Source organism: Apodemus sylvaticus, chromosome 18, assembly GCF_947179515.1.
Source record: "Apodemus sylvaticus chromosome 18, mApoSyl1.1, whole genome shotgun sequence".
Classification (NCBI taxonomy): Eukaryota; Metazoa; Chordata; class Mammalia; order Rodentia; family Muridae; genus Apodemus; species Apodemus sylvaticus.
In genome coordinates this window covers 58509591-58535212 of record NC_067489.1, presented here as the reverse complement: position 1 = coordinate 58535212, position 25622 = coordinate 58509591, and the positions used below count along the sequence as shown (strand labels likewise).

The window sequence follows — 25622 nt, the reverse complement described above, 5'->3', positions numbered from 1 at the left end:
GAAGGACTCCTGGACTTTGTGAGCCAGCCTAGCTCAACTGTTGCCTAAAAGCAATGCCAGAGTTTGACCACTGACCTCCATGTACACACATGCACACACTAAGAAAATACATAAACAATTGGAGAGTGTTTGTCTGCCTTTGCATTTAATGATGAAGACTGTAAATCTGCTTTGGTAATTTACATCTTCTAACGTCTGCTATTTAAAGTAAGCAATAAAATTTAACATTTCTAAGTTGAAGAGGCATATAACTAAATACCTCAAATGATGTATTTTGAAACTGTAGAGAGCCTTATTGAGGTGCCGGGCCACCTTATTGAGGTGCCAGGCCACTCTGCAAGAATTTGACATTGACCAATGTGAAGTTCCTCTCCCAGCCTTTGAGTGGGAACTCCTGTGTCAGCCATAATCCCCTCTACCTAAGGTGGAGTGCTCAGACAAAGGTGAAGCCCATTGTTCTTCAAGGACCTGCAGTTTCCTGAGAAACCCTAGCTACCTGTGGAGCAACTGAACTGATTCTGCTGAGAAGCTTCCAGACTCTCTACCCCCACCCTCCCCATCCTCCTACCCCACTCCCACCTTCCACCCCACCCCACCCCCACCTATATATATTGGGAGTTCTTCATTAAACTTTGAGACCTTGGATGGCAGGTGTTATCTTGGTCTCTGTCTTTTTTTGCCGCCTTCCCATACATCCCCAGCTTCCCTTCCAGGTAACCCGTTCAATGTAACTGTGGGCAGTTACAGAAACACAGTTAAATGTTAAAGAATTCTGGCAATTCTATTATATATAGGCGCAAATAGATAAAAATATTGAATCTCACAGATGTAAATAATACAAATTTAAACAAATTAATCCTATTAGTTTCTCATTGAAGAGATAATTGAAGTAAAATATAATAGTAATGCTATTTATCATACAGAGGAATCAATATTCTTCATTCTTCATTGAGGCATTGACAGCACAAACTATTTTCTGTTTGCATATATTTATATTTGTGAGATTGAATATTTTTATCTATTTCCTCCTGTATATAACTGAATTGCCAGGATGCTTTAATCTTTAAGTGTGTTTCAAACTACATAATTTTGCTTTCCAAATTAAGTCATGTGCATGTGAGCATGTGAGCATGTGTGTGTAGACCAGAGGTCGACATTAGGTTTCTTTCTCACCTTCTCTCTACTTTATTGTTTGGCAAGTGGGCTCTTACTGACCTGGAACTCACCAATTTGACTAGACTGGCTGGACAGCAAGCTCCAGGGACCCTTCTGCTCTGCCTTTGCAGTGCTGGGACTGCAGGTGGGTACTGTCCCGTCTGGTTTTACATGGGTGCTGGGGATTCAAACCCAGGTTTACGCTTATACATGAAGCACTTTACTGAGTGAACAATTTCCATAGCCTCAGAACTATTTTGGGGAGTGACAATAATGACATATCAACTTAATGGAGTATTGGTCATTCAAGATAATACGAGAAGATATTTAATGTCTGATATTTTATAGTAATATCAAAACAATATTTAAAAGACAATAAAAATAACTACTTAAACAATATATGCAGCATTTTTTGGTAGGTATACAGACACAAACATTACATATAAGTAATGTAGGTAAATGTATTTACTAAGTCAGAGGAAGCTTTGTAGGGAAGCAGGAAGAGAAGCTAAGAGAATACAAATGGAAGCTGTCTCCAATCTGCAATACACAGTCCTCCTTGTACAGTCAAGATGCCTGGGCCATAGTGGTATTCACGGAATCCAAGGATTCATGGAATTCAAGTCTCAGGAAAGGATTTACAGCTCTGCACCTCAAAAAAAAAAAAAAAAAAAAAAAAAAAAAAAAAAAAAAACCAAACCAAACCAAAACAAAACAAAAAAAAAAAACAGTAACACCAAGGTTGCAGAAACCAGCCAAGTTATTTCACCTGAAGTATTTTCAGGGTTGATGTGGGATCTGGATCTGGTAGCATTGAGTGGGTAGTTCAGAAGACAGTTCCTTGACTCTGAGTGCCTGGTATAAACTCTGTCTTAATCCCCAAATAGGATATTCACTGGGAGAAAAACCACAGCTCCATAACTATTTGTAGTAACGCTAAAAAGAACCCTAGCCAATAAAATAGGGGATTTTTGTTGCTTTTGTTTGTGTTTGTACTTGTTTGTATTTTGATCAATTAACCCAACACTGGCAACCAAGCAGTACTATCAATGGAGAGATGGTATTCTCTATATGAGGCCACACTTGCCTTTGGGTTGTTTGCATCAAACAGACCAGTTGAAAGTCCAATCAGTAAGGAATTCTTGCTTTTAGCTTTTGGTGGAGAATCAGAGTGAGAACGAATTGGAATTGGTTCTTCTGGTGAACAATGAACTGATTGAACTAAATTCAAGTCCTCGGCATGAACCACTTTCTGGAAAAACAATTCTGGCTGTACTGACTTGTCTACATTACACCCAGACTGCGGAGAATCATGTACTGCAGGTTCTGTGGAATACAGAAGAGATTATACTGTAAGTCTACATAAGAGCATTTAAAATTCTAAATATCAACAAGTTTTATATACTATTTAACACAAACTCCATGCAAGGGGCTGGAGAGAAATGGTTTAGTGGTTACAAGCACTTGCTGATCTTGCAGGGGACCTGGGTTTGGCTCTCAGGACCCATACAGCAGCTCAAAAACATCTGACTCCAGTTCCATGAGATCTGACATGCTCTTCTGGCCTTTGTGGGTACCAGCACTACATGTGGAATACATAATTGTATATATGAAAGCAAGCTTCTCAGACACAAAAAAGATTTTTTAATTAAAAAAATGAATTCCATCCCCAAATCACCTCATACTAAGAAAACAAAATCAAAGTATACATGGAAGTATACTGAACACTAACTTATAAATAATCTCTAAGGAAATATAGTATTTTATTTTCAGGATTTATTAGATGCTTTCATTATATTGGAAGTTTTTTAAAATATATAACTTCAAAGAAATATTAAAAATTCAGTTTAGACAACCATTTTTCAGTTTATTTTCTTTATGCAGAATAGAAAATTATTTATATTGTCTTATATTTTAACCAATAGTATTTTAAAAAGAAAACAATCTATTCGCTGCCCTTAGTATATCAGTATTATTTTAGCAGTAATTCTTTTCATTTTGAGTAATATAATTTACCAAGAAGTTACCTGCTTATCTTACCACAGTCCTGGGCTGGCAAATGCAGATTCGTATTCTCTAGGCCTATTTTAGTTTTTTTTTAAAAAAATTATGACTTTACCTATATGATCCTTACAAGATTGGTCCACATTCTTTGGAATTCTGTCTTCACAAATTTCACTCTGCTGCACAGCAACATTATCTTCCAACCTCCCATAAGACAGGTAAACCAAACAAAATAAACAAATACCACATAGTTTATTAGAAATAAAACTCCCTCATATAAAGAAAATGAAACCCACATCTACAAGTATCCTCTGCTTCCTGTCCATGTATTTTCTCATTTTTATATAATATTTTCTCTTGTAAGAACAATATATTTTCTACTTTGAGTAAAATAAAACTCACCAATTATTAATCACTAGTCAGCAATCATTCATTTGTTCTGAATGTCAATAGCGGTAGAATCTTCATTTGAAGATTGACTAAACTACGAATGCAATTAAAATTATACCTCTGTGTTTCAAAAGCAAACACACCTACTTTTTCAAAAATACTTTATGTAAATTATTACTTGTTGAAGCACCACAATATACAGCATCAGTAAATACTCATGAAGTAGTAGACGTACTGAGTCATCTTACATCCATATAATGGAGTACACATATAAAAAAGAACCTTCATATTTTAATGTGAGAAAACTTCCCAGACTATGAACTTTTGAAATTTATTTTATATGCCTGTGTGTATATGTGTGTGTGCATGTGTATGTGTGTTTATGTACATACATGAGTGTATGTGTGTGTATATCATGAATGCACAAGAGTCCTCAAAGGTCAGAAGAGGGCATCAGTCATGCTAAAACTAGATTTATGGGGGCCTATGACCTGCCATGTATGTGCTGGGAACCAAACCCTGGTCTTCTGCTAGAGCAGCAAGCCCTCTTAACCATTGCACTATCTCCCCTGGTCCCCAGACTACTGACCTTTATAAAAACAAGCAAAGTGAGGATGGAGAGATGGCTCAGTACTTAAGAGAACTTGCTACTCCTTCATGAGGACGGGTTTGGATCCTCGCATACACATGGGTGAGCTCGTGATCACATAAGCTTCAGCTCCAAGGGTTTAATGTGCCTCCCTGATTCCATACAGGAGGCACATTAAAGTGCACACACAAGCACACACTTGCACAGACACACGACATTTTAAACTGCTGAAAAGGTGGAAAGCACTGATTATATTATACTAGCAACGGTATCTGGAATGGGCTGAAGACTGTATTTTGTTTATACATACTAAAAATTATCTGCAGAGAAATATCAGAAATTGGATGAAAGGAAATACAGGCTGGTAAGACATTACTGTTTACCGTCATGTACTTTGTGATTTCTGACCCATGCAAATAACTATTATGAAATCAGATTACTTTATATCATGTTACAATATGAAGTTATTAAACTAGACTATTGATTAGTTCATGCAGCATTGCTTACTGAAGTGCTTACTAAAGGAACTGAGCTTTGAAAAGTAAAGATAAAGACAACTTACTCAGTTTCCGTGGCTTCCTTGGCTGCTTCCTTCTCTCTAGTCCACACATCATTAAGAACAGGTGGCAAACTCCCATCTGTCTGTGTGCTACTTGGCTCTTGTAGAACTTCTGTTTCCAAATCATCAGGTTCTTCCAAGCAAAATCAGATGTCAGAGGAATGTTTGTTCAAGAATGGACTGACTAAACTTTATGTAAGTTATCACTAGAATTAGCTTAACTAATGCTAATTATATACAAACCAATCAGTTTTAAGATTTCTGTGCTAGTCTGTAGTGAAGTCACTTTTGAAATGAAAAGACTAGTCCTTTCATCTTTTTGTTATAACACAAATACTTGATTACTGTATACAATACTCATTATTATATAAAATATATGCCTTACTAAAATTATAGAATGTAAATTAGCTTAAGGGCATCAAAACTAAAGAATAAAGATACCTGTTGTTCAGTATGGAGAAATAGACTGTGATTATTAATGATTAGGAAGGAAATTATAAACTTTAAAATTTATTTTCCAACACACACACACACACACACACACAAACCCCAATATGATTACCTGGAGTTTTACAATGGCCTAGAAAATAAGTGGAGTATGTTAAATCTATTTTCATTTATATCCTCAAATAATTAATATCTAGGGAACTATCCCTGTTTTTCTGGCAGTCTTTAAAAAGTATTCCATGTATGTATGTACACATATGTATGTACATATGTATGCATGAATGTGTATGTATATGTCTACATGGGTTTATGCATATATGCAAGGCTGTGTGAATATGTACTGAGGCTAGAAGAAAGCCAGATCCCTCAGAGCTGAAGTTATTGGTGTTTGCAGGATGCCAGAGGTGTCGGGTAGGTGCTAGGATCCAAACCCTGGTCTCCTCATGATCAGTGCTTAACTGCTAAGCCTTCTTCACTCCAGCACGATGATTCTTCTCTTTTTCCTGAGATCTTATACTATGTTACTAAACTCAACACCATGCTCACCTTTCATAGAATTGAGACATACATTTCTAGTTTATATTTAAATTTCTAATGACTTGACCTTGACCCACTGTGAAGGACAAGAAACATATAAATTCTAATAATTTCTATCTGTTGCTCACATGAATGTTGTTGGTCACTCATACAGTAAGCACTGAGGGGAAAGAACCTATTTGGTTTTTTAGTAGGTAATTCTGTTCTTGTCAAATAGAGAAAAGGGGAGAAGGTCTTACGGGGGACAGCTTTCCCTGAAGAATCTAGAAAGCAGTTTTATTAAGAGCTACAGCTTAAAGTAAGAGACAGACAGCTGTCATAGACAGGATGACAGACGGCTCCCCTGAACAAAGGAAAGTCCTGAGTGAAGCTCCACATCACATGACTTGGTTCAACATAGCTCATGGACAGCACTGAGGAGCCACATACAGTGCAGCTCTATGAATTAGGGGTGGTAAAGCCACAGCACAGATGGCTCCTTAACGCTGTCCCAGACAAAGAACTGCAGGGAGCAAAGCCTGATCTCTTCAGGCTGTGGGAATGGACTGTGGGATGATTAGCTTCCTAAAGGGGTAGGTCCACAATCCAAAAGTTCCCTGCTAATCTTTAGCCATATTAAAACCAATTTACTTTATTCTATAAACTCAGTTTGTGACCATACGTTTCACAAAGCTTAATGTATGTACTCTATAGCTCTCTGTAGGAACTGTTAAGCTTGCCAACCCCAATCTAGGCTATATAGTCTTCATTACATGCATACTTATCCTGTTACTTGATTTCAATTCTTAAAATTTTTATTCTTAATTTTTGAGAAGGGTGCAATATGCTGTCTTGTTTAAACTACTATAATAAATTATCAGAATGGGTGGCTTAAATAGATATTAATTTCACTTAGCTCCACAGGTCAGAGAATCTAGTAAGTTCTGGAGAAAGATGTTTCCTTCTAGGTACACTGATAGCCTTTTTCTTCCCGTATCTCTAGCATGACATAAAGGCTGGCCCTCTGGCCTCTTTTTAGAAGGATATTAATTCCATTCACGAGGTTTCACTGTAATTCAAAAGTTAATTACCTCCAAATACACAGGGATTTAGATTTCAATGTATACATCTTTTGAGGAGCATAGACATCACTCTATAACATCCACTACTACTAACCATCCTTCTAGCTCTTATACTGTGATGAACTAAACATGGTTGCATGAAACAGTCTCTGACAGTCTTGTTTTGGAGAAGGCAGTGTTTTACCTTCACAAGTTAAACACAATGGAGGTGATGCTACTCCAATTCATGACTGGACAGTTAAGAATACTGCAGCTTCTGGTTGGTATCTGGAGGTCAGGGGCATCAGAAAAGAAGTTCATCTAGCTCAGAAGAACCTCATGTCAAGGAGAGACTAAAAGATCAATTTGTGTGTAGAAAGAATATAGTAATTTTTATTTACTGGGCAGAAAGGTAGGTTAAAAACTTTAGTGCTCTTCCCTTTGAAAGGCAGGCCTGGTTCCCTACAATGGGTTGACTTTGTGGGTTTGTGACAACTGTAACCAACAGAAATGCTAACTTCCTTGTTAGCTTTAAAGAACATAATCAGCAAGCAAACAAACAAGCAGAAACAAAAGCAGCTTTTCCGGTAGATTCATTAGAACTTTTCTCTTTCGGAGGGGACTTCTGTTTCCCCCACCTCAGAATCTCTGAGTCACAGAGGGAAGCACAGAAGATGGGAAGAATAGGAGCTGGAGAATTGGCTCAGCAATTAAGAGCATTGGTTGTTTTCCAGAGGACCAAGGTTCAATTCCTAGCATCCACATGGCTCACAAAGGGGGAGGGAGAGGGACCTATGTTACTAAGCCTCTGAGGTGTACCTTCCAAGATAGCAGAAAAGCCATCAGGCAGTCTTACTGACCTCTTAGGCAAAGACACAATTTATTAAGAAATCACAGGCCAAGACTTGACTTAGTCCCTGATTCATAAAATACTGCAAAGGGAGTGCCTATTCCTAGTGTGCATGGCTATACATGCCTAAAGTTCTAGAACACCAGGACTCTGCATTCTGGGAGACCACCCAGACACACAAATGAAACCCTTGAAAACTCTTGGTCTTGAAAACTAAAAACAGAAAATTAAATTAAAAAAAAAAAAAAGCCAGTTGCTAAAAGTATAAAAATAGTGAGCCTAATTCAAGATAATTACTCAAACATATACACAAATTTTGATGATAAAAAAAAAAAAACCCTTTCAGTGTTTGAATGCAACTTAGCTAATTAAAATCATTTTAACATACCTTCCACATTTCTTTCTGACATTGGTGGAGACACCTCAGTAAACTTTGGATGCTTTGTTTCAGTAGAATCAACAGTAGCTGATGGGTTTATTTCTTTTGAAATACACTGCAGATTCTCTTCTCCAGTGAGTAAGGGTTTGGAATTCTCCTCTTCAGCACAAATCTCTGCAGAAACAAAAGAACGAAGTCTACTGCTCTCAAAAGGTCTTGAGGTTACTTGCAATGACATTTAGAGCAACAAACAAACAAACAAACAAATAAGCAAACACCCCCAACTCGGATTGTTGCAACAAGTAGTTATACATGACTAACTAAAAATGAGTTAAGATAATGTAGCAGCCAAATTTGATTCCATAATAACAGCTTGCATTTTTTTGGGGTAAAATTAATATACCTGTATTAGAATCAAACTTTAAAAATTATTAACCACCTGTTTTTTTTCCATAATAGCAACTGAGACTTCTAATTTGTTATACATTCTGCACGCTTTGGCTGTTTCCAGGAAAGAACTAGTTTAGTATACACCAGCTGCCTGCAGCTCTCCACGCTCGGCTTTCCTGTATGACTGCTGAATATTTTAGTAGCCACTGTACCAGAATTGCTCCCTAAAAGCAATTCTGTCATAGATAGATGACTTTATATGCACAATACATAATCCTGCCAATATGCAGACCCCTCATTTCGGTGAACTATTCTCAACCTCACTGTCTTAAGTCTTAATAAGTCATGTCTTAAGAGACCTTATAAATATGGCCTCTCAGAAGTAGCACCTTTCAGAATCTTCATTTCTAATCTCCAGTGTTGTTTCTTCCCCATCTCCCTCTACTACAGTGTTTTTGAACAAGGTCTCACCACATGGCCCCTGCAGACCTGGAAATCCCTATGAAGATCAGATTGACCTTCAACTCACAGCTCCACCTGCCTCTGCTCCCCAAGTGCTGGGATTAAAGGTGTGGACCAACATACCTATTCTATTCTTGTAAAAATTTGATTTTCCATAAATTTGAAGGAAAAAGAGGAGGGGGTTATATTGAAATGGTTTGGAGGAGGAAAGGTGAATGGCAAAATATTATAATTAAATTATAATCTTAAAAAATTTTATTTTGCAAGTATGTATAATGACCTATCCTGACATACTTTCTCAAGAAGTATTTTAGGATTTCCACCCTTTTAAAAGCTATCATTAGAATCAATCTTTTGCATACATCCTCAGCTTATTGTACTCACTTCATTGAACTCATGTAGAAAAACACTCAACTCAATCCAATGTCTGCACATGCGCATGCGGTTGACATGATTGATGCATGGCTGACATGACTGGAGAAAAGAGAAGTTGTTAAGTGACCTCAATTTCAATTTATTACTTCTTTCTGTGGTTTAGATATAGCTGGCTCAAGTGTCCCTTAAGGTACTTGATTCTGAGTGTGGTGATATTAAAGAGGTGGTTGAGACCTTTAAATGGGACGTCACTGAGGACACTGTTTTTGTGACTTATGGCTGTGATAGACACCTTTAGTAAGAAATAAAAACCTTTGTTTGCCCTTTTGTAACATATGTGGGCTCTTTACAGTCTATTTTCAGCACTACAGAACATGTCAATATCCTCATATCCTAAGTCAATTTTTCACATGCTTTAGAAATGAGTTTTGAATGTGAAAGGTAACCCTGTGCCCAGACCCATCCATGTCTGGATTCAGTTCCGTCCATTTCCTGCCTTGTGAACAAGCATCTGCCCACACAGCCATTCTTCCTTAGGTGTTGCTGTGACACCCAAACACCTAAGATCCAGAATGTCCTCCTTTTGTCTCATGACAAAGTCCCTCCCAGTCCCAGAATAATGTACACAAACTTACCATACATTTCTTCTACTCAATTTAATTCCTGAGTCTCTTTCTTAATAAACTGTTCCAATGTTTTCCCTCCTGGAGAGCACACGTGCCCTTTTCCAGCTCATTTGTCCAGGGTTTGGGTTAGGGTTAGGGTTTCCTCATTTAGATTTCATTCATTAAGTTATAACTCAAGATTCTTTTAACAACCCCCACCCAGAAGGTAAAATAATTCCACACAATAAAATGAAGACATCCTAACGCATTAATTTTTAATAATACTGGTTCTTATGCTTACCACTTTTAAAATGTGTGTTTTCTAGTACTTCTGTCTGTAGCTGTAATTCAGCTTCTCCAAGTATCTTCAGCACAGAATCTGTAGGGCTTTTCCCCCAGACTTTTCTTGGAGAGCCATTAGACTCCAACTTAATAACCTCTCCCACAGTATGATCTGTGTAAAGAAATATAGGAAAATAATCCTCAAAAATAGAGTAATTAGTTGTTTAATAATTTAATTCCTATTATCCAACCAAGTGTTTCATGCTAAAAGCTAATATAAAAATAAATTATAAGGTAAATATACATTGGGTTAAAAGGAAGAAAACAGTCTAAGAAAATCTGCCATATATATATATATATATATATATATATATATATATAAAACTTTAGGTTATATATCATAAGCAGATAACTAACATTTCCTTTTTACAATAATAATAATTGTGGGTAACTAATTTAAATAATACTTAGCAAAGCAAAAAAAAATTAGAGTCATCAGAATATTTAGTAATAAAACATGAATACAGGAACTGGATCTAGCTGCCCTTCTAGAGGAACCAGGTTCATTTCCCAGCTCCCACATGAGTCCACAAACATCTGTAACTCCAGCTTGATAGATCTTATGACCTCTTCTAGCCTTTTCAGACACCAGGCACCATCTGATGAAAACACATATATTCAAGGAAAACACTCATACACATAAAATAAATAGATAAAATAAAAAATTAAAAACCCAAATATATATACTTCAGAGTAATACACATTATATTACAAGGTATACATTGATTGGCCTAATTATAGCCCACACAAAGAGAGTTTTTTTTAAGGCTATTTATGATGTTTAATCTTGATTATCAACAAAATTGGACCTAGAATCAGCAAAAGGACAGATCACTGGAAACACCTGTAAAGACTTTCTTGATCAGGTAATGTGAAGTGGAAAGATATACCCTCACTGTGGACAGCACCTTCTGCTAGCAGACCAAGTCTCTGAAGCTTTGCTTTTTGCCTGTTTGCCTTCACTCTCACTGGCAAGTTCATCTACTCAGTTGTTGCTACTTTTATCTTTGCTGTATCCCTCCCAATTCTAGAACTGATCTTTGTTGGACTTCAATATCAACTAAAGATCAGTGGTCTCCAGAATCCTTCAGGCCTTTAGTCACAGACTAGGAAGGATAAAGCATCCAGCCTCACAAAATGAGCAGCTACTGGATTCTTGGCCTTTTAGATGTAAGACGACATTTTTGGAACACCCAAACTGTGTCATGTAAGCCAGTCTAACAAGCCCTCTTCATAATACAGATTCACTCTATAGGTTATATTCCTCTATAGTACCTTGACTAAGATACCATCTGAAAGATACTTTATTAGGATTTAGCATGCAGCAAACAGACTCCAAGATATAATGGGAAATGCAGATCAGTAAGAAATTCAGTTTTGTACTGCAGACATAAATAGCATGAGGGACCTAATTTTCAAAAGCATGGCTAAGGTAAAAGACACATGAATCATGAAAGAAGATACAAACCTAGTTGCTTTTCTAGTTTTAACTTTGTTATATAAATTATATATATATATATATGTGTGTGTGTGTGTGTGGATAACTCTATACAAACATAACTGAAGTGTTAAAGCCAATGTGAAGCCTCACAGCATTAGAATGGCTGTTCTTACAGTATACAGGCTTGTTGAGATGTATAAAAGACTTTGGGTTTGGCAAATCCTGCTATATGATTTTTTTATTCACAAGTTCTTCATAATAAATTTTAATTAAAGTAGTTAAAACTGGATGAAAAATAGGAATAAAACTCAAGGGCTGGAGAGATGGCTCAGCAGTTAAGAGCACTTGACTGCTCCTCTAAAGGTCCTGAGTTCAAATCCCAGGAACCACATGGTGGCTCACAACCATGCATAATGAGAGCTGACACCCTCTTCTGGGTGTGTCTGAAGACAGCTACAGTGTACTTATGTATAATAATAAATAAATTTTTGGGCCTGAGTGAGCAGGGACTGAGCGAGGTTAACTGGATGAGCGGGGCTGACCAGAGTGAGTAGAGGTCCTAAACTGAATTCCCAGCAACCACAGGAAGGCTCACAACCATTTGTAGAGCTACAGTGTACTCATATACATAAAATAAATAAATAAATCTTTAAAAAAAAACCCTCAAAATGAAGTTATTTGATATGTGATGAAGAGTGTCAAGTAATGCCAATAGAAAAGAAAAATTCTGGAACAAATATAACTGGAAGACTGAATACCCATTTTTTTTTTTTAAATCAATCTCTTTAAAGCAAGGGGAGAAAAACAGGCAGTGTTGGTGGTCAGTCTGAGTTGGAAGGTCAGAACTTGTATTCTAAGGAAGATAGCAAGGCTAGTGTCTGTCAGACGGAGTGCCAAAAGCTAGGACACACAGAGAAAATTAAATGAGGAGCCTTGGGAGGGCTCTCTAGATCCTTATCATAAAGAGTTTTGGCTGACTTCAACAAATATTAGACTACTTAGCGTGGAAGGGAGACTTTAAAATTGGGTCTTCCTGGTGGTTAATGTAGACACTCACAGCTGGTCAAAGTGTAGAGAATAAATGTAAACTGCGTGATCCCCTAAGATAACCACAGCTCCTCGTTTAATTTTCTTGTCATAAACTTTGAGTCTTGGCCATCCATGTTGAATTATCAACATATCAAGTTTCCTTGGATTCCCAAGGGCTGGGAGCTAGGGATGCTGGGAGCTAGGGATGGTGGGACACACCTCTAATCCCAGCACTTGGAGGACAGGCAAGACAACCAGAGCTCCAAGGCAGGGAGACATAGGGAGACACGGTGAGATAAAATCTCTTACCCCTAAATTCTGGTTACTCTCTGCCTAAACCCTTGCCTGGCCTTTGGCTCAGCTAACTACTACTTTCACCATCTGCTAAAAGAACCACTTGCTTGACTTCCAAAGACTCATCTCTGCCATTGTAGGTATTCTCAGAGTAGCCCATTATTATTAGTGTGGTATTTATCAACTACAATGTCCTTTTTCCTTGCCACCCTTTCTATTACTATCCTACACTCCTTAAGAGTGGCTATCCTTAGCTTTCATCATGTTTCTACAGCTTATGAGTAGTTGGCATACAGCATAAACAATTATCGGGCTTCTGTACAAATGAAAAGAATTTGACAAAAATAGTTATTGAAATCAGTTAAAACAAGTATTCATAGTCACACTTGTTTATTTAGAGTGTGAACTCAAGAGACCATATATGCCTGTTTTTTTAAATTCATTTCAGTGCCTAGAGTAATATAAGAATAAGAACAGTTGGATGCTTGGGAATTCTTGCTACATAAACCACAGAGCTCCTCCAAAATATCTAAGAAGCCTTTCAGAGCTTGTGATGCTCATTTTTATTAGGAATTACTGCTAGAGTTGGGCAAAGTGGAATGCACTCAGCATTCAGAGGCAGAGACAAGAGGATTGTAAGTTCAAGGCTAGCCTGGTATACATATTTTTAGTATATCTCATAAAACGAAGAGGTGGGGAGCTGGGCAACACGGGCTATACTTTATGCACTTGGAAGACAGAAAAGAAGTGAGTTAAACTCAGTCCGAGCTGCACAGTGCGACACTGACTCCCCACCAAGCACCCCCTTTACTCCAACAACAACAGAAACACTAACAGTTTAACACAATGTAAAGGGTTTACACAATTTAATACATTTCCTTAGTTCTCTCTTCTCTAATTATACTCTTATATAAAAATCTTTGCTACTGCAAAGACCAAACTTTTTTTCAATGTTCTTTATAATTTTACTAAAAGATACTTCATATCCATGAGGAGATGCCCAGACTTCTTCTACCTCTTTCAAGCCATCCACATGTTGGTTCCTTTGGATGGCCAGGATATGAGTTTATGTGAGTGACATTAATATATTCATACATACTTTCAGATGCAGAGAAGGATGTATCCAGTGTCACTTCATCCAGAGGAATCACAAGCTGACCTCCCATCTCCCACTTCTTGCGATCAGAGGAAATGGCATTTTCTCTCTCATACTCTCGCTCATCCTTGTGACCAACGGTCTCACAAGAATCAGAGTGATGCTGCTTTTCCTCTTCATCCTCTTGGGCTTTAAGATTTTCATTTAGTCTACGCAGTATTTCACGCTTACTCTGAAACAGTTACACTTTAGTAAGCATATTATTAAATAAAATGCCTGACACAAGTTTTGAAAGTTTTGAAAACTGTACTTACAGAAATAGAATTGGTTTTTTCCATTTCTTCTGAAGTTTCCGGGGTATCAGTTAAACTTCCATCCTTTAAACACAAGATGGTTAAAGAGTAAGAGATAAAACCATGTAAAACTTTATGGTAAAACAGCTGATATTTTTCTTTCATTTAGCTTTTCATTTAACGGACCCTGTAAACTTTCCTCATTCCTATAAAATATTAACATAACTTCTTTCATTATCAGTAATAATAAGCATTTAAACATTATAATATACTCAGGGTCAATTTTCAATTATGTGTCACATTTGTGGGGGGTTACAGCTAACAATTATCTCTTTGTCTTCTTCAGCATCTAATTTTTGGTAATTTAAAGTCAACAAAAGATGTGAAAAGAAAATCTATATACTTTGTTTACTAGAGCTAGAAAAAGGGTCTCTATTTTTGTTTTTGTTTGTTTGTTTCTTAAAAAAATATAGTTCTTGACACTAGAGAGAAAGCTTAGTAAAGGACATTGGCTGCTCTTGCTGAGGAATCTGGTATAACTTCCCAGTATCTACGAGTATCTGTACCACCGATTCTAAAAGACCTGACACCCTTTTCTGACCTCTGGGGGCATCAGGCATGCATGCATGTTGTACACAGAGATGCATCCAGGCAGAACACCAATACACATAAAATAAGTACACCTTAAAGAAATGATCTTGGACTAAAGCTGCCTCGTGCAAGTGTTCTACTGACTGAGCTCAAGTCTCAGTCCCAGAGGGTGTTTTTATAGATAAAGTAATGCAGGATGAGCTGTGTTATTTTGAAACCATCTTTATGTTGTACACACACACACACCCCGAAGCCATAGCATTAGATATAAATGACTACTTTTTTTTTCTCTAAGGAAAGAGGTTAGAAAGAATCAAGAATAGATTTTACTTTTTGTGTCATTAATAATGTAAATTTTACTTTTGATTAATACAATGAAGATTTCCTAAACAACTGAATATTTAAAAATATATGTAAAGGAAAAGATTAGTTGTTATGTAGGCTATGACTCCGTGTGACTAAATAATCTTTAAAGTTTTAAGTAAGCAGTTTCTAAAAATCTAACACAGTAAGAAAGTCCATTGAGCCACATGGATTATCTCTATTTTATAATATTTAGAAAATATAAGAGAGTAGTGGTCAGATGAAAGTAATACATGTAAAGAAGACACAGAGGATTACCCAGGACAGCAGTCAGAGAGGTGGACAGCTACTTGAGATGTGGGACTGGGTCCCAGGGAGGGAATCACACAATGGTATCTAAAGTTCTGTAAACAATGCGGCACATGCAAAGTCATTATCAGAAAGAGACAAAACCTCCTGAGACAACAAGATTCTTATATGAAGCACTGAAGAATGACCAAAAAATAGTTTAATACTCTGCACAAGGCTCTTAAGAAATCTTTGTAATAATCAATAACCTCTGCACCATGAAAAAACCTACTGAATCTCATGAAATCCAAGTTACAGGCAGTAGCTAGGAAAGGGAAACAGAGGGTGCTGAGAGCAGGTGGCTCTCAGGGCCATGTGAGCCCAAGCAGGCCCTCCACGCTCTGAACCATTTCTCTCAGTCCGGAACAGTCTTCACATTTTAGATACTTGCAAGTTTAAACTTACACTTGTTCATAATTGTTTGTTATCTTTGTGGTATACAGAGACTCAGAAGTAGAAGGTTAAAAAATAACAAGTTAAATGTAATTTACAATGAATATCATTTACCTTGTTATAAAATTTCAAATAGTTGGGACTTTAGGATCCTAGAGTTAGTTACTTTAAGTGCCAAAGAGATATAATTCTTGAAAAATTGCAGATCATAAAGTTTTGGGTACAAAACTGTTTGCCACATTATTTTCAGTTACTCCTTTCAAATGATTTTTACTGCAATTATTAGCACACGCACAAGCATGAGTGCCTGCTTGCCGCTGCTACAACTACATGCACATGGACGTCAGAGGAAAACATGTAGGAGCCATTCTCTTTACCATGTGCATCAATGCCAAATTGTCAGGCACTGTGGCAAGCACTGTTCCCCACTGAGCCATCTTACCAGACTGTTAGTAAACTGCTTTAAAGCGGAAGTAATTTTAACATATGTCCCCCACTCCTATACACGGTATCTGTGAGACACTGGTTCTAAGAACTCTCTATTACCTTGCCAAAACCCACAGGTGCTCATTCTCATATTTAAAATGGGTAAATGCATATAGCCTATGTATATTAACCATATAACAAAAATAATTTCTTGATTAGTTACAAGACATAACAGAATGACATTACCATATAACCATGGCATCATGGACTATTGTTTACATAGTTACATGGTTTAACAAGAAATACCACTCAGTACTATAGATGCAATCATTATAGACAGTCTATTTAAGACACAGCAGTAACAACATGACTTTCTTTCTCAAGCACTTTGGGTCTGAAATTGATAGACCATGTATATGGGGATCCTTAAAAGCACAGTGCTTAAGGTAAATTTATCCATAATAGAGTCCTAGATAAAACCTATGGGCAGAAAAATTCCAATGTTCAGTTCAAAACATTCAAGAAGATAGATTCTCTAGAAAAAAACCATTAGGAACTAATGTCAATTCATTAAATTTATTTTTACTTAAAATAATCTCTAGTCTCTGAGGACTTCTAAATTTTATGAAACTTACCAAGCCCACTTCTTTCAAGGCTGAAGTCACAGAAATAACAGGCTTCATCTGCTGCTTTGATGGAGAGCCACCTATTTCAAGATGCTCCAAAGGTGCAGGAACATCTGAACTTTTTACCCTCGCCACCAACTGCACGAGACAGAACACACAATTAAATGTGCTGGATTTCATATTTTCATGGAGAATTAGAAGGCCCCAATCTCTTTTATGCATAGTACAGATTTTTCTCATTCCTTAATTACTTGATCTGCCGGACACTATAATACATGTGGAAGGTGTGTTATATTCCTATCTGCACTGTACACCATGTAGATGATGAACCCTGAGAATCACTGAGGCTCGATGTTCTCTCCTAAAGGACTGCAAACTGTAATGGAGGTGGGGAAAGAGGCAAGCCTCTGTTCCCGAGAGAAGCTAATGGTCTGGAACAGATGGAAACAACAAAGATGAGTGAGAATTGACCGGCACCCCTGCCCTTGGCACTCCCCCAGCAGCCCTCACAGTCAAAGTCAGGCACTTCTACTGTCACAGCTTCAAACTCCAACTCACTAGCATGGTAATTTTTCATTATTTCTTGGCCTTTCTAAGACTCTTTTTTTTGGGGGGGGGGTAACAAAAGAGCACTGTCCCTCTTTTCTGAAAAAAATGAAGCACTGTGAAGCACACAGCAAGAATTTTTTTTATTGATATTATTTTTTAACAGATAAAAATTTTATTCTTATTTTTAAGAATTTATTCCCTCCACGACCACCCTTCCCCGTCCACCCTCAAACTGTTCCACATTCCATACCTCTCCACAAACCTGTCTCCACAGGATGCCCCCACCCCCACCCAACCTGACCTCTAAACTCCCTGGGGCCTCCACACTCTTGAGGGTCAGATGCATCATTTCTGATTCAACACAGACCTAACAGTCCTCTGCTCTATGTGTTGGGGGCCTCGTATCAGCTGGTGTACACAGCAAGTATTGATTTAACCTCTATCAAATAAGGTCATCTGACTTACGCACCACAAGCCTAAACTGAACCTCTGATGAATTAGCTTGCAGGAAGCCATGCTTCTTATCTTTAGAATGCACAATAAAAACAAAAAGTCATGTGTGCATAATCAGAGTTTAAAGTTTAGGTAGTGCATTCAAGGTCTTAGAACAGAAGTTCACGAGACAATGAACCACATGTCAATGCTTTACCTTATTAATTCAAAGAAAACTCAGGATTCAAAAAGATTAAAAAGTAATAGAGTTGTATGAATAGTTAAGTAGAAGTTATAAAATGGGTTAAAACAATTTCACCAAGGAAAGTATGGCATTAAATGGTCTTCGCAACTTTACAGTTCATTTTAATTCAGGATTTTAAAGATTATCTTAAAAATCATTTTTGAAATTATTGGTATCTAAACACAGGGGCAAAGAGGAAATCTTGAAAAAGAAGACCCATATACGAACTGCCTCAATGAGTTATACTTCTTTTAGTCATAATTATTTTTATGTATGTTTGGAGGCTGAAGATGGATGTTCTGTCTTCTTCAAGCACTCTCCACATTTCTAGCAGGTACGATCGATGTCTCAGTGAACCTGAAGCTTGCCTACTCGTCTAGATGGGCTGTTAAGCAGATCCCACAGACCTTCCTATCTCGGCCTCCCCAGCCCTGTAATACAGGTGGACATGCCTTGCCAGCTTCTGTGTCAGTGCTTGGATCTGAACTCATGCTTGAAATAACAGGAACTTTGCCACCTATGGCATCTCCCTATCTGCTTGTATCCATACTTGTTAAAAATTTCTTTCAGTGTGGGGACAAAGTTCAATAGTAGAACAGTTGTCTAATCTGAGGATGGTCTTGATACTTAGAACCTTAAAAATTAAGTTTTTCTTATTTGTATAATTCTTAAATTCATAAGCTACTATATAAATAAGACATTCGTGCAGCTCTCTGAAAATGCAGGCACGTGGTCTCAGGTGCCCAGGGAGGGCTTAAGTCAGAGCTCAGTTGTGTCTAGTGTTTATCTATCGAAAACCACTGGGTTCCAGCCCTAGTACTTCATAAGCCCGGCTTCGTGGCGCATGCCTCAAAGTCTAGCACTCATATACATAAAGGAAAAAGATGCAAAGGTCAAGGTCACCCGTAGCTACACAGTATATTTAGAGTCAGCCTGGGCTATGAGACCCTCTCACCAAACCAAAACCAAATTTTCATGTAATATACTTAGCTTTGATTTTGAGTTGTGAAAATTCTTTAACTTGGTCTTAATATTTTCAAGGAAGCTATAAAGCATAAATAATTAGTAGACATATTTCTATATTAAACTAAATTTTAAGAGAAGTCTACAGTAGCAGACAAACATCTAAGTTAAGACTGATGAGCTAAGATGTAGTAGTGTAGGGGAATACCAGGACAGGGAAGTGGGAGAGGGTTGATTGGGGAACAGGGGGAGGGGAGAGGGCTTATGGGACTTTCGGGGAGGAAGGGAGGGAAAGGGGAAATAATTTGAAATGTAAATAAAGAATATATCAAATAAACAAAGACTGATGCACTAAACAGGGTCTGACACCAAAGAATCAGACTCAGTACAGCTGTGATTACATGAAAATGAAAGCGCTCAAGGTAAGTCATTCTTCAATCAAAATATTGACATTCTATTGATCACTGTGTCTATTCCTATACCAATACCATGCAGTTTTTATTACAACTGCTCTGTAGTACAGCTTGAATTCATGGATGGTGATACCTCCAGAGGTTCTTTTACTGTTCAGGACTGGTTTAGCTATCCTAGTTTCTTTGTTTTCTCATATGAAGTTGAGATTTGCACTGTCAAGGTCTGTAAACAACTGTGCTAGAATACTGATGGGAATTGCACTGAATCTGTAGACTGCTTTTGTAAGATGGCCATTTTCACTATGTTAATCCTACTGATCCAAGAGCATGGAGATCTTTTCATCTTCTGAAATCTTCCACAATTTCTTTCTTCAGCAACTTCAAAAGTTCTTGTCATATAGGCTTTTCACTTGCTTGGGTAGAGTGATATACATTAAGATATTTTATATTATTCATGACTATTGTAAATGATGTTGTTTCTCTAATTTTTTGCTCGGTCTATTTATCATTTGTATTAAGGAGAGCTACTGATTTGAGTTAATTTTGTATCCAGCCATTTGGCTAAAGGTGTTTTATCAGCTGTAGTTCTCTGGTAGAATCTTTGAGGTTGCTTAGGTATACTACATATCATCCCCAAATAGTGATACTTTGACTTCTTCCTTTCCAATTTATATCCCCTGGATCTCCTTTAGTTGTCTTATTACTTTAGCTAGAACTTCAAGTACTGTGTTGGTAGACAGGGAGAGAATGGAAAGTCTTGTCTTGTTCCTGGTTTTAGATCAAGTTTCTCTCGATTTAATTTGATGTTGGCTATTGGCTTGCTGTATATTACTTTTATTATGCTTAAGTATGTGCCTTGTAATATACCCAGAGGATTCCCTGGCATTCAATAAGGACACATGACTGGTCGATGCTGTGACTAAAGAGAGACAGAGGCGGCCAGGGCAGAGAGTAGCTGGGGATGGTGCAGGAACTAGCCGTCCATTCATTTTAATATTTCCAGAAACATGTAGGCATGGGGGATGGAGCAGAGATGAGGGAGTAGCCAAGCAGTAATGGACCCAAATATACCCACTGGATAAGCACCAATGCCTAACACTATTAATCATACTCTGTTGTGTTTCAGACAGGAGACCAGCATAACTGTCCTCTGAGATGCTCTACCCAGCAGCTGACTTAGAGGGATGCAGTTACCCACAGTCAAACAGTGGATGGGTCTTGGGGATTTTTATGAAAGAATTAGGGGAAGGATTGAGTGCCCCAAAGGGGATAAGACATCCTTAGGAAGGCCAAAAGAGTCAGCTAACCTGGCCCTTGGGGGCTCTCAGAGACTGAACCACCAACCAAAGAGCATATATGGCTGACCTCCCCGAATATATGTAGCAGATGTGCAGCTTGGTCTTCTTGTGGGCCCAGAACAACTGGAGTGGGGGCTGTCTGAAAAGCTGTTGCCTGTACATGGGATATGTTTTTCTAGTTGAGCTGCCTTGCCTGATGTCAGTGGGAGAGCATATGCCTAGCCCTGCAGAGACTTGATGTGCCAGGGTGAGGGGATATCCAGAGGGGATCTTAACCCTCTCAGAGAAGGGGAAGGTGGGATGGATGGAAAAGGACTGTGAGAGTGGGGACCAGAGAGGGGGCAGTGATCAGGATGTAAAGAGAATGAATAAATATAACAGGAATAGAAAAAAAAATTCACATTCTCTTAAAATGTGACACAAGATATTAAAGTACCTTAACTATCAAAGGAGATATTACACTGACCCCTTAATTCAGAAAGCTATTAAATACGAAAGTAACAAAAAACTGAAAGCAACAAAGTCTTATCAGTCTTCTCCAGTGACAAATCCTGATCGGTTAGCCATTCTATGTGGTCAGTCCTAAACACAAGAACAACACTAAATGGGCTCAGGAGGTTGTGTTGGAGTATGAGAGAGAGAGAGACAGAGATATCGAGCGAGAGAAGGAGAGAGGGAGGGAGGGATATATATATATATATATATATATATATATAGAGAGAGAGAGAGAGAGAGAGAGAGAGAGAGAGAGAACAGTGATAATGAAAGGAAGTTTAGGGCATGTGTATCAGAGGAACAGGTAAAGCTGGAAGATGGATACTGTAGCATGGAAACCATGTAAATACAGTACTCATCCATAATATTCTCAAAATAGGTATTTAAAAACTCACAAAGTTTTATAGAAAATCCATGAAATCTTAAAACCAAGCATGCCAATTGTAAAAAACGAAATTGATTACATGGCTATGTCTAGAATATTTACTTCCTTCTAAGCAGTTTAAATATATATATATACACACACACATATATTTCTATCTTCTTTGTTTACAATCCAAAAGCTTTCCCCTTTCCCAGTTCCCCCCTCCCTATATGTCCCATAAGTCTTCTTCTCTCCATCCATTCTCCTATCTTTCCCCCTTCCTTTTCTCTGTCCTGGTACTCCCCTACAATGCTGGATCAAGCCTTTCCAGAATTAGGGCCCTCTCCTTCCTTCTTCATGGGAATCATTTGATATGCTAATTGTATCTGCAGTATTTAGAGCTTCAGGGCTAATTAATATCCACTTATCAATGATTGCATTCCATGTGTATTCTTTTGTGATTGTGTTACCTCGCTTAGGATGATATTTTCCAGTTCCATCCATTTGCCTAAAAAATTCATGAATTCATTGTTTTTAATTGCTGAATAGTACTCCATTGTGTACATATACCACATTTTCTGTATCCATTCCTCCATTGAGGGAAAGCAGTTTTATAAAACACATCCAGTTTAAATATAAAAACTTTCAACAAGAGTAAAGCATTGATTTGAAAAGCCTTCTAAGACAGATTTGTATATATGAGTGAGTGAGTGAGTGAATGAGTGAGTGAGTGTGTATCCAAGTGCATGTTGCCCAGGTTGGCTTCCAACTCATGACACATGCCCAGCAAGAGACTCCTGTTGCAGCCTCCTAAATGCTGAGCACACAGGCATGTAGCACCATATTCTAGACAAACATTTCTTTCTTTTTTCTTTTCTTTTTTGTTTTTTTGTTTTTGTTTTGTTCGAGACAGGGTTTCTCTGTGTAGCCTTGGCTGCCCTGGAACTCACTCTGTAGATCAGGCTGGCCTCGAACTCAGAAATCCGCCTGCCTCTGCCTCCAAAGTGCTGGGATTAAAAGCGTGCGCCACCACTGCCCGGCTCTTTCTTTTTTCTTTTTTCCTTCTCTCTCTCTCCTCCCCCACCTCTCTTTCTTCTTCTCCTCCCCCTTCCTTTTCTCCATACTAGGAATTGAATACAAAATGTGGTGCCTGCCAGGTGTTGTGGCTTAATATGCTTGGCCCAGGTTGTGAATGGTACTATTAGGAAGTTATTAGGAGGTGTGGCCTTGTTGGAGGAAGTGTGCCCCTGTAGGGCACACATTGAGACATCCTAGATGCCTGGAAGTCAGTCTCCTCCTACTTTCCTTCAGAACAAGATGTAGAACTCTCAGCTCCTCCAGCACCATGCCTGTCTGGACAGTGTGCTATGCTTCCTGCCTTGCCAATAATGAACTGAACCTCTAAACCTGTAAGCAAGCCCCAATTAGATGTTGTCCTTATAAGAGTTGCCGTGATCATGGTGTCTTCCCAGCAAGGGAGCCCCTATGTAAGACAGTAGGCAAGTCCGGCACTGCTGAGCTATGTGCCTGGTTCTTACATGACAAAGTAATCCCATGACAGCACACAAGCCGCCATGTCCTCAGAAGCTGCACAAACGTAAGACATTCTCATATCTCCCAAAAGGTTTCAGTTATCACTGTAAGATATTCTATTTCAGATTTCAATGTTACTACGCGCTGAAACTTAATCAGCAGTGCCACCAAATGGCAAAAGTAAAAAAAGTAACCAAAACATGGGACCAACTTTAATGTAAGAAGCTTTATCAAGTCTTAAGTCACAGAACAGTAAATATCATTTCATCTGTGTATATGGATTAGTAAGGATGAGTAAGTATGTCAGGCCCATATCAAAAGGGCCTGATTTCATATTCTAAACATAGAATAATTTCATACATAGCTTGGTAGCACCCAACAATGTTCTTTCTTAAAATAACTACTTCAGATTGTTGGCTGGCAGGCATCCCAATCTAGATATATTTTCCTTCCCTATATATCAGGCTATATTCAATAAACAAATATTTCCTGAACAATTCTCTAGACACAAATTTGAATTAAACTGAGTCACAAAATTCCCAACAAATGTATCCACTTATTTCTTATCATCACCTCAGCAAAGGTAATCCTAATTTGGGTTTTCTGAATTATATGAGCTTGAGCTGTAGGAGGCATGCTGTTCTAAGGTGTAGAGCCTACATGGCTAGAGAAAAAAAAATAACATTTGATAAATATGCTATGCCAGTGTCCTACATGCCAATCACAGGATGAACTGAGACACAGACATTCATCCTACCTTAAGGTAACTTAAGTAACAAAGCAAGAAAGTAGAGGCCTGCTGCCAAAGTGGGTCTGTGTGTGCATGCTGATGGAGGCTAACAAGGAGGAGCTGACCCTGTGACTAACCCTGTGAGGAACCAAACAGTGAAATCCATGTCAACTATTATCAATTAATTTCATTTCTCATTGAGATTTTTGCCTGAACTTGGCATTTAAAAAAATAAGGCTGTCAGAGGGGTCACAGATACTACGAGAAAACCCACAGAATCAAGTAACCTGGGCCCATAGGTGCTCACAGAGACGAGTCGTCAACAGGGAGCATGCATGGGACTGGCCCAGGCCCGCTGCACACGTTACAGCTGTGCAGCTTGATCTTCATGTGGGATCCGAGCAGTGAAAGCAGGGGCTGCCTCTGACTCTGTCGTCTGCTTTGGGGATCCTTTCCTCCTACTGGGCTGCCTCATCTAGCCTCAACAGGAAAAGATCCTCTTAGTCTTACAGCAGCCTGATGGGCTACAGCTAGTCGAGATCCAGGAGAGGACTCTCCTTTTCTGAAGAGAAACAGGGGAAGTGGATAGGGGAGAAGAGGACTGAGGGGCAAGGGCTGCGAGGAGGGAGGCCGGGAAACTGTGCTCAGATGAAAAGGAGATGAACTAATAAAAACTTAAGGCTAAACTGGACTACATGTAAGCTCACCATGTTTGATAGATACATCATTATCTACCTATCTTCATGGACTATAAAGGATGTTAGAATGGACTGTGCATGGTTAATCTAAAAATATGGAAGAACAATGATCCTTATACTTGTGATTGTGATAGTATAGCTGAACAGTATGGTAAGAAGCTATGAGAAAGATTTAAAAAACACACTCAACACACACACACACACACACACACACACACAGAGTTTTACACTGACTTGCCCTGACACAGTTTATCCAAGGCCCTGGGCTCGATCCTCAGTGTTACAAAATTTACAAACTACAACCCTGACTGATTCCTCAGTAAGCCCAAGGACATGAATTCAACAAGGCTTAATGAAGTACAAGAGTCTTACATGCTCTTCCCATACTTTCTTTTCTCTTTCATAAGCTTCCTTTCTTTTTCGCTCCAGCTGTTCTTTTAGTACAGCAGCACGCGCATTTGTTTGGGCCTGAAAATGAAACCCATCAACACAATTAGTTACCAGAAAGATAACCTATGGTCATCATCCTCACACCTGGGTCTAAAGCGACACTGACTTTGTAGCCCACATAGAAACGTGCGTGCGTGCGTGCGTGCGTGTGTGCTTGTGTGTGTGTGTTTCCAGGATAAAAATACATGCTCACTATGTCTCCTTCTCACCTTGGATAATGTTTATGACAACTGTTAGGCATAGTTCCATTCATCTTTGGAGAAAGAAATACCTGTATATTTCATTTTAATGGTCACTCTTTACAGACAGTCTCTTGATTATAATACACACACACACACACACACACACACCAGCCTTGCCTTGAATTCACAGCAATCTGCTTGTCTCAGCCCACTGAATGCTGGGATTACATGAGTAGCTTGTTGTATAGAATTACATGTGTCACAGTTTTATATATTCACATCAATAATTTCACCTAATTGCTCTTCA

The 25622-nt window shown here is 38.3% G+C and overlaps 1 protein-coding gene across 7 annotated transcripts in view; it reads right to left on the bottom strand.

The window, feature by feature from the left end:
- Nucleotides 1-25622, bottom strand: part of Nek1 (NIMA related kinase 1) — a 328855-nt gene that overhangs the window by 22345 nt on the left and 280888 nt on the right. For all 7 annotated transcript variants that reach the window (XM_052162458.1, XM_052162463.1, XM_052162456.1 and 4 more), the window contains 9 exons: nucleotides 25056-25151; nucleotides 16974-17102; nucleotides 14299-14361; nucleotides 13988-14216; nucleotides 10084-10236; nucleotides 7960-8124; nucleotides 4701-4830; nucleotides 3275-3363; nucleotides 2243-2481 (listed from right to left, as the gene is read on the bottom strand). In XM_052162458.1, coding sequence (XP_052018418.1) covers nucleotides 2243-2481; nucleotides 3275-3363; nucleotides 4701-4830; nucleotides 7960-8124; nucleotides 10084-10236; nucleotides 13988-14216; nucleotides 14299-14361; nucleotides 16974-17102; nucleotides 25056-25151 — 1293 coding nt within the window. The remainder of the gene's footprint in view (nucleotides 1-2242; nucleotides 2482-3274; nucleotides 3364-4700; nucleotides 4831-7959; nucleotides 8125-10083; nucleotides 10237-13987; nucleotides 14217-14298; nucleotides 14362-16973; nucleotides 17103-25055; nucleotides 25152-25622) is intronic.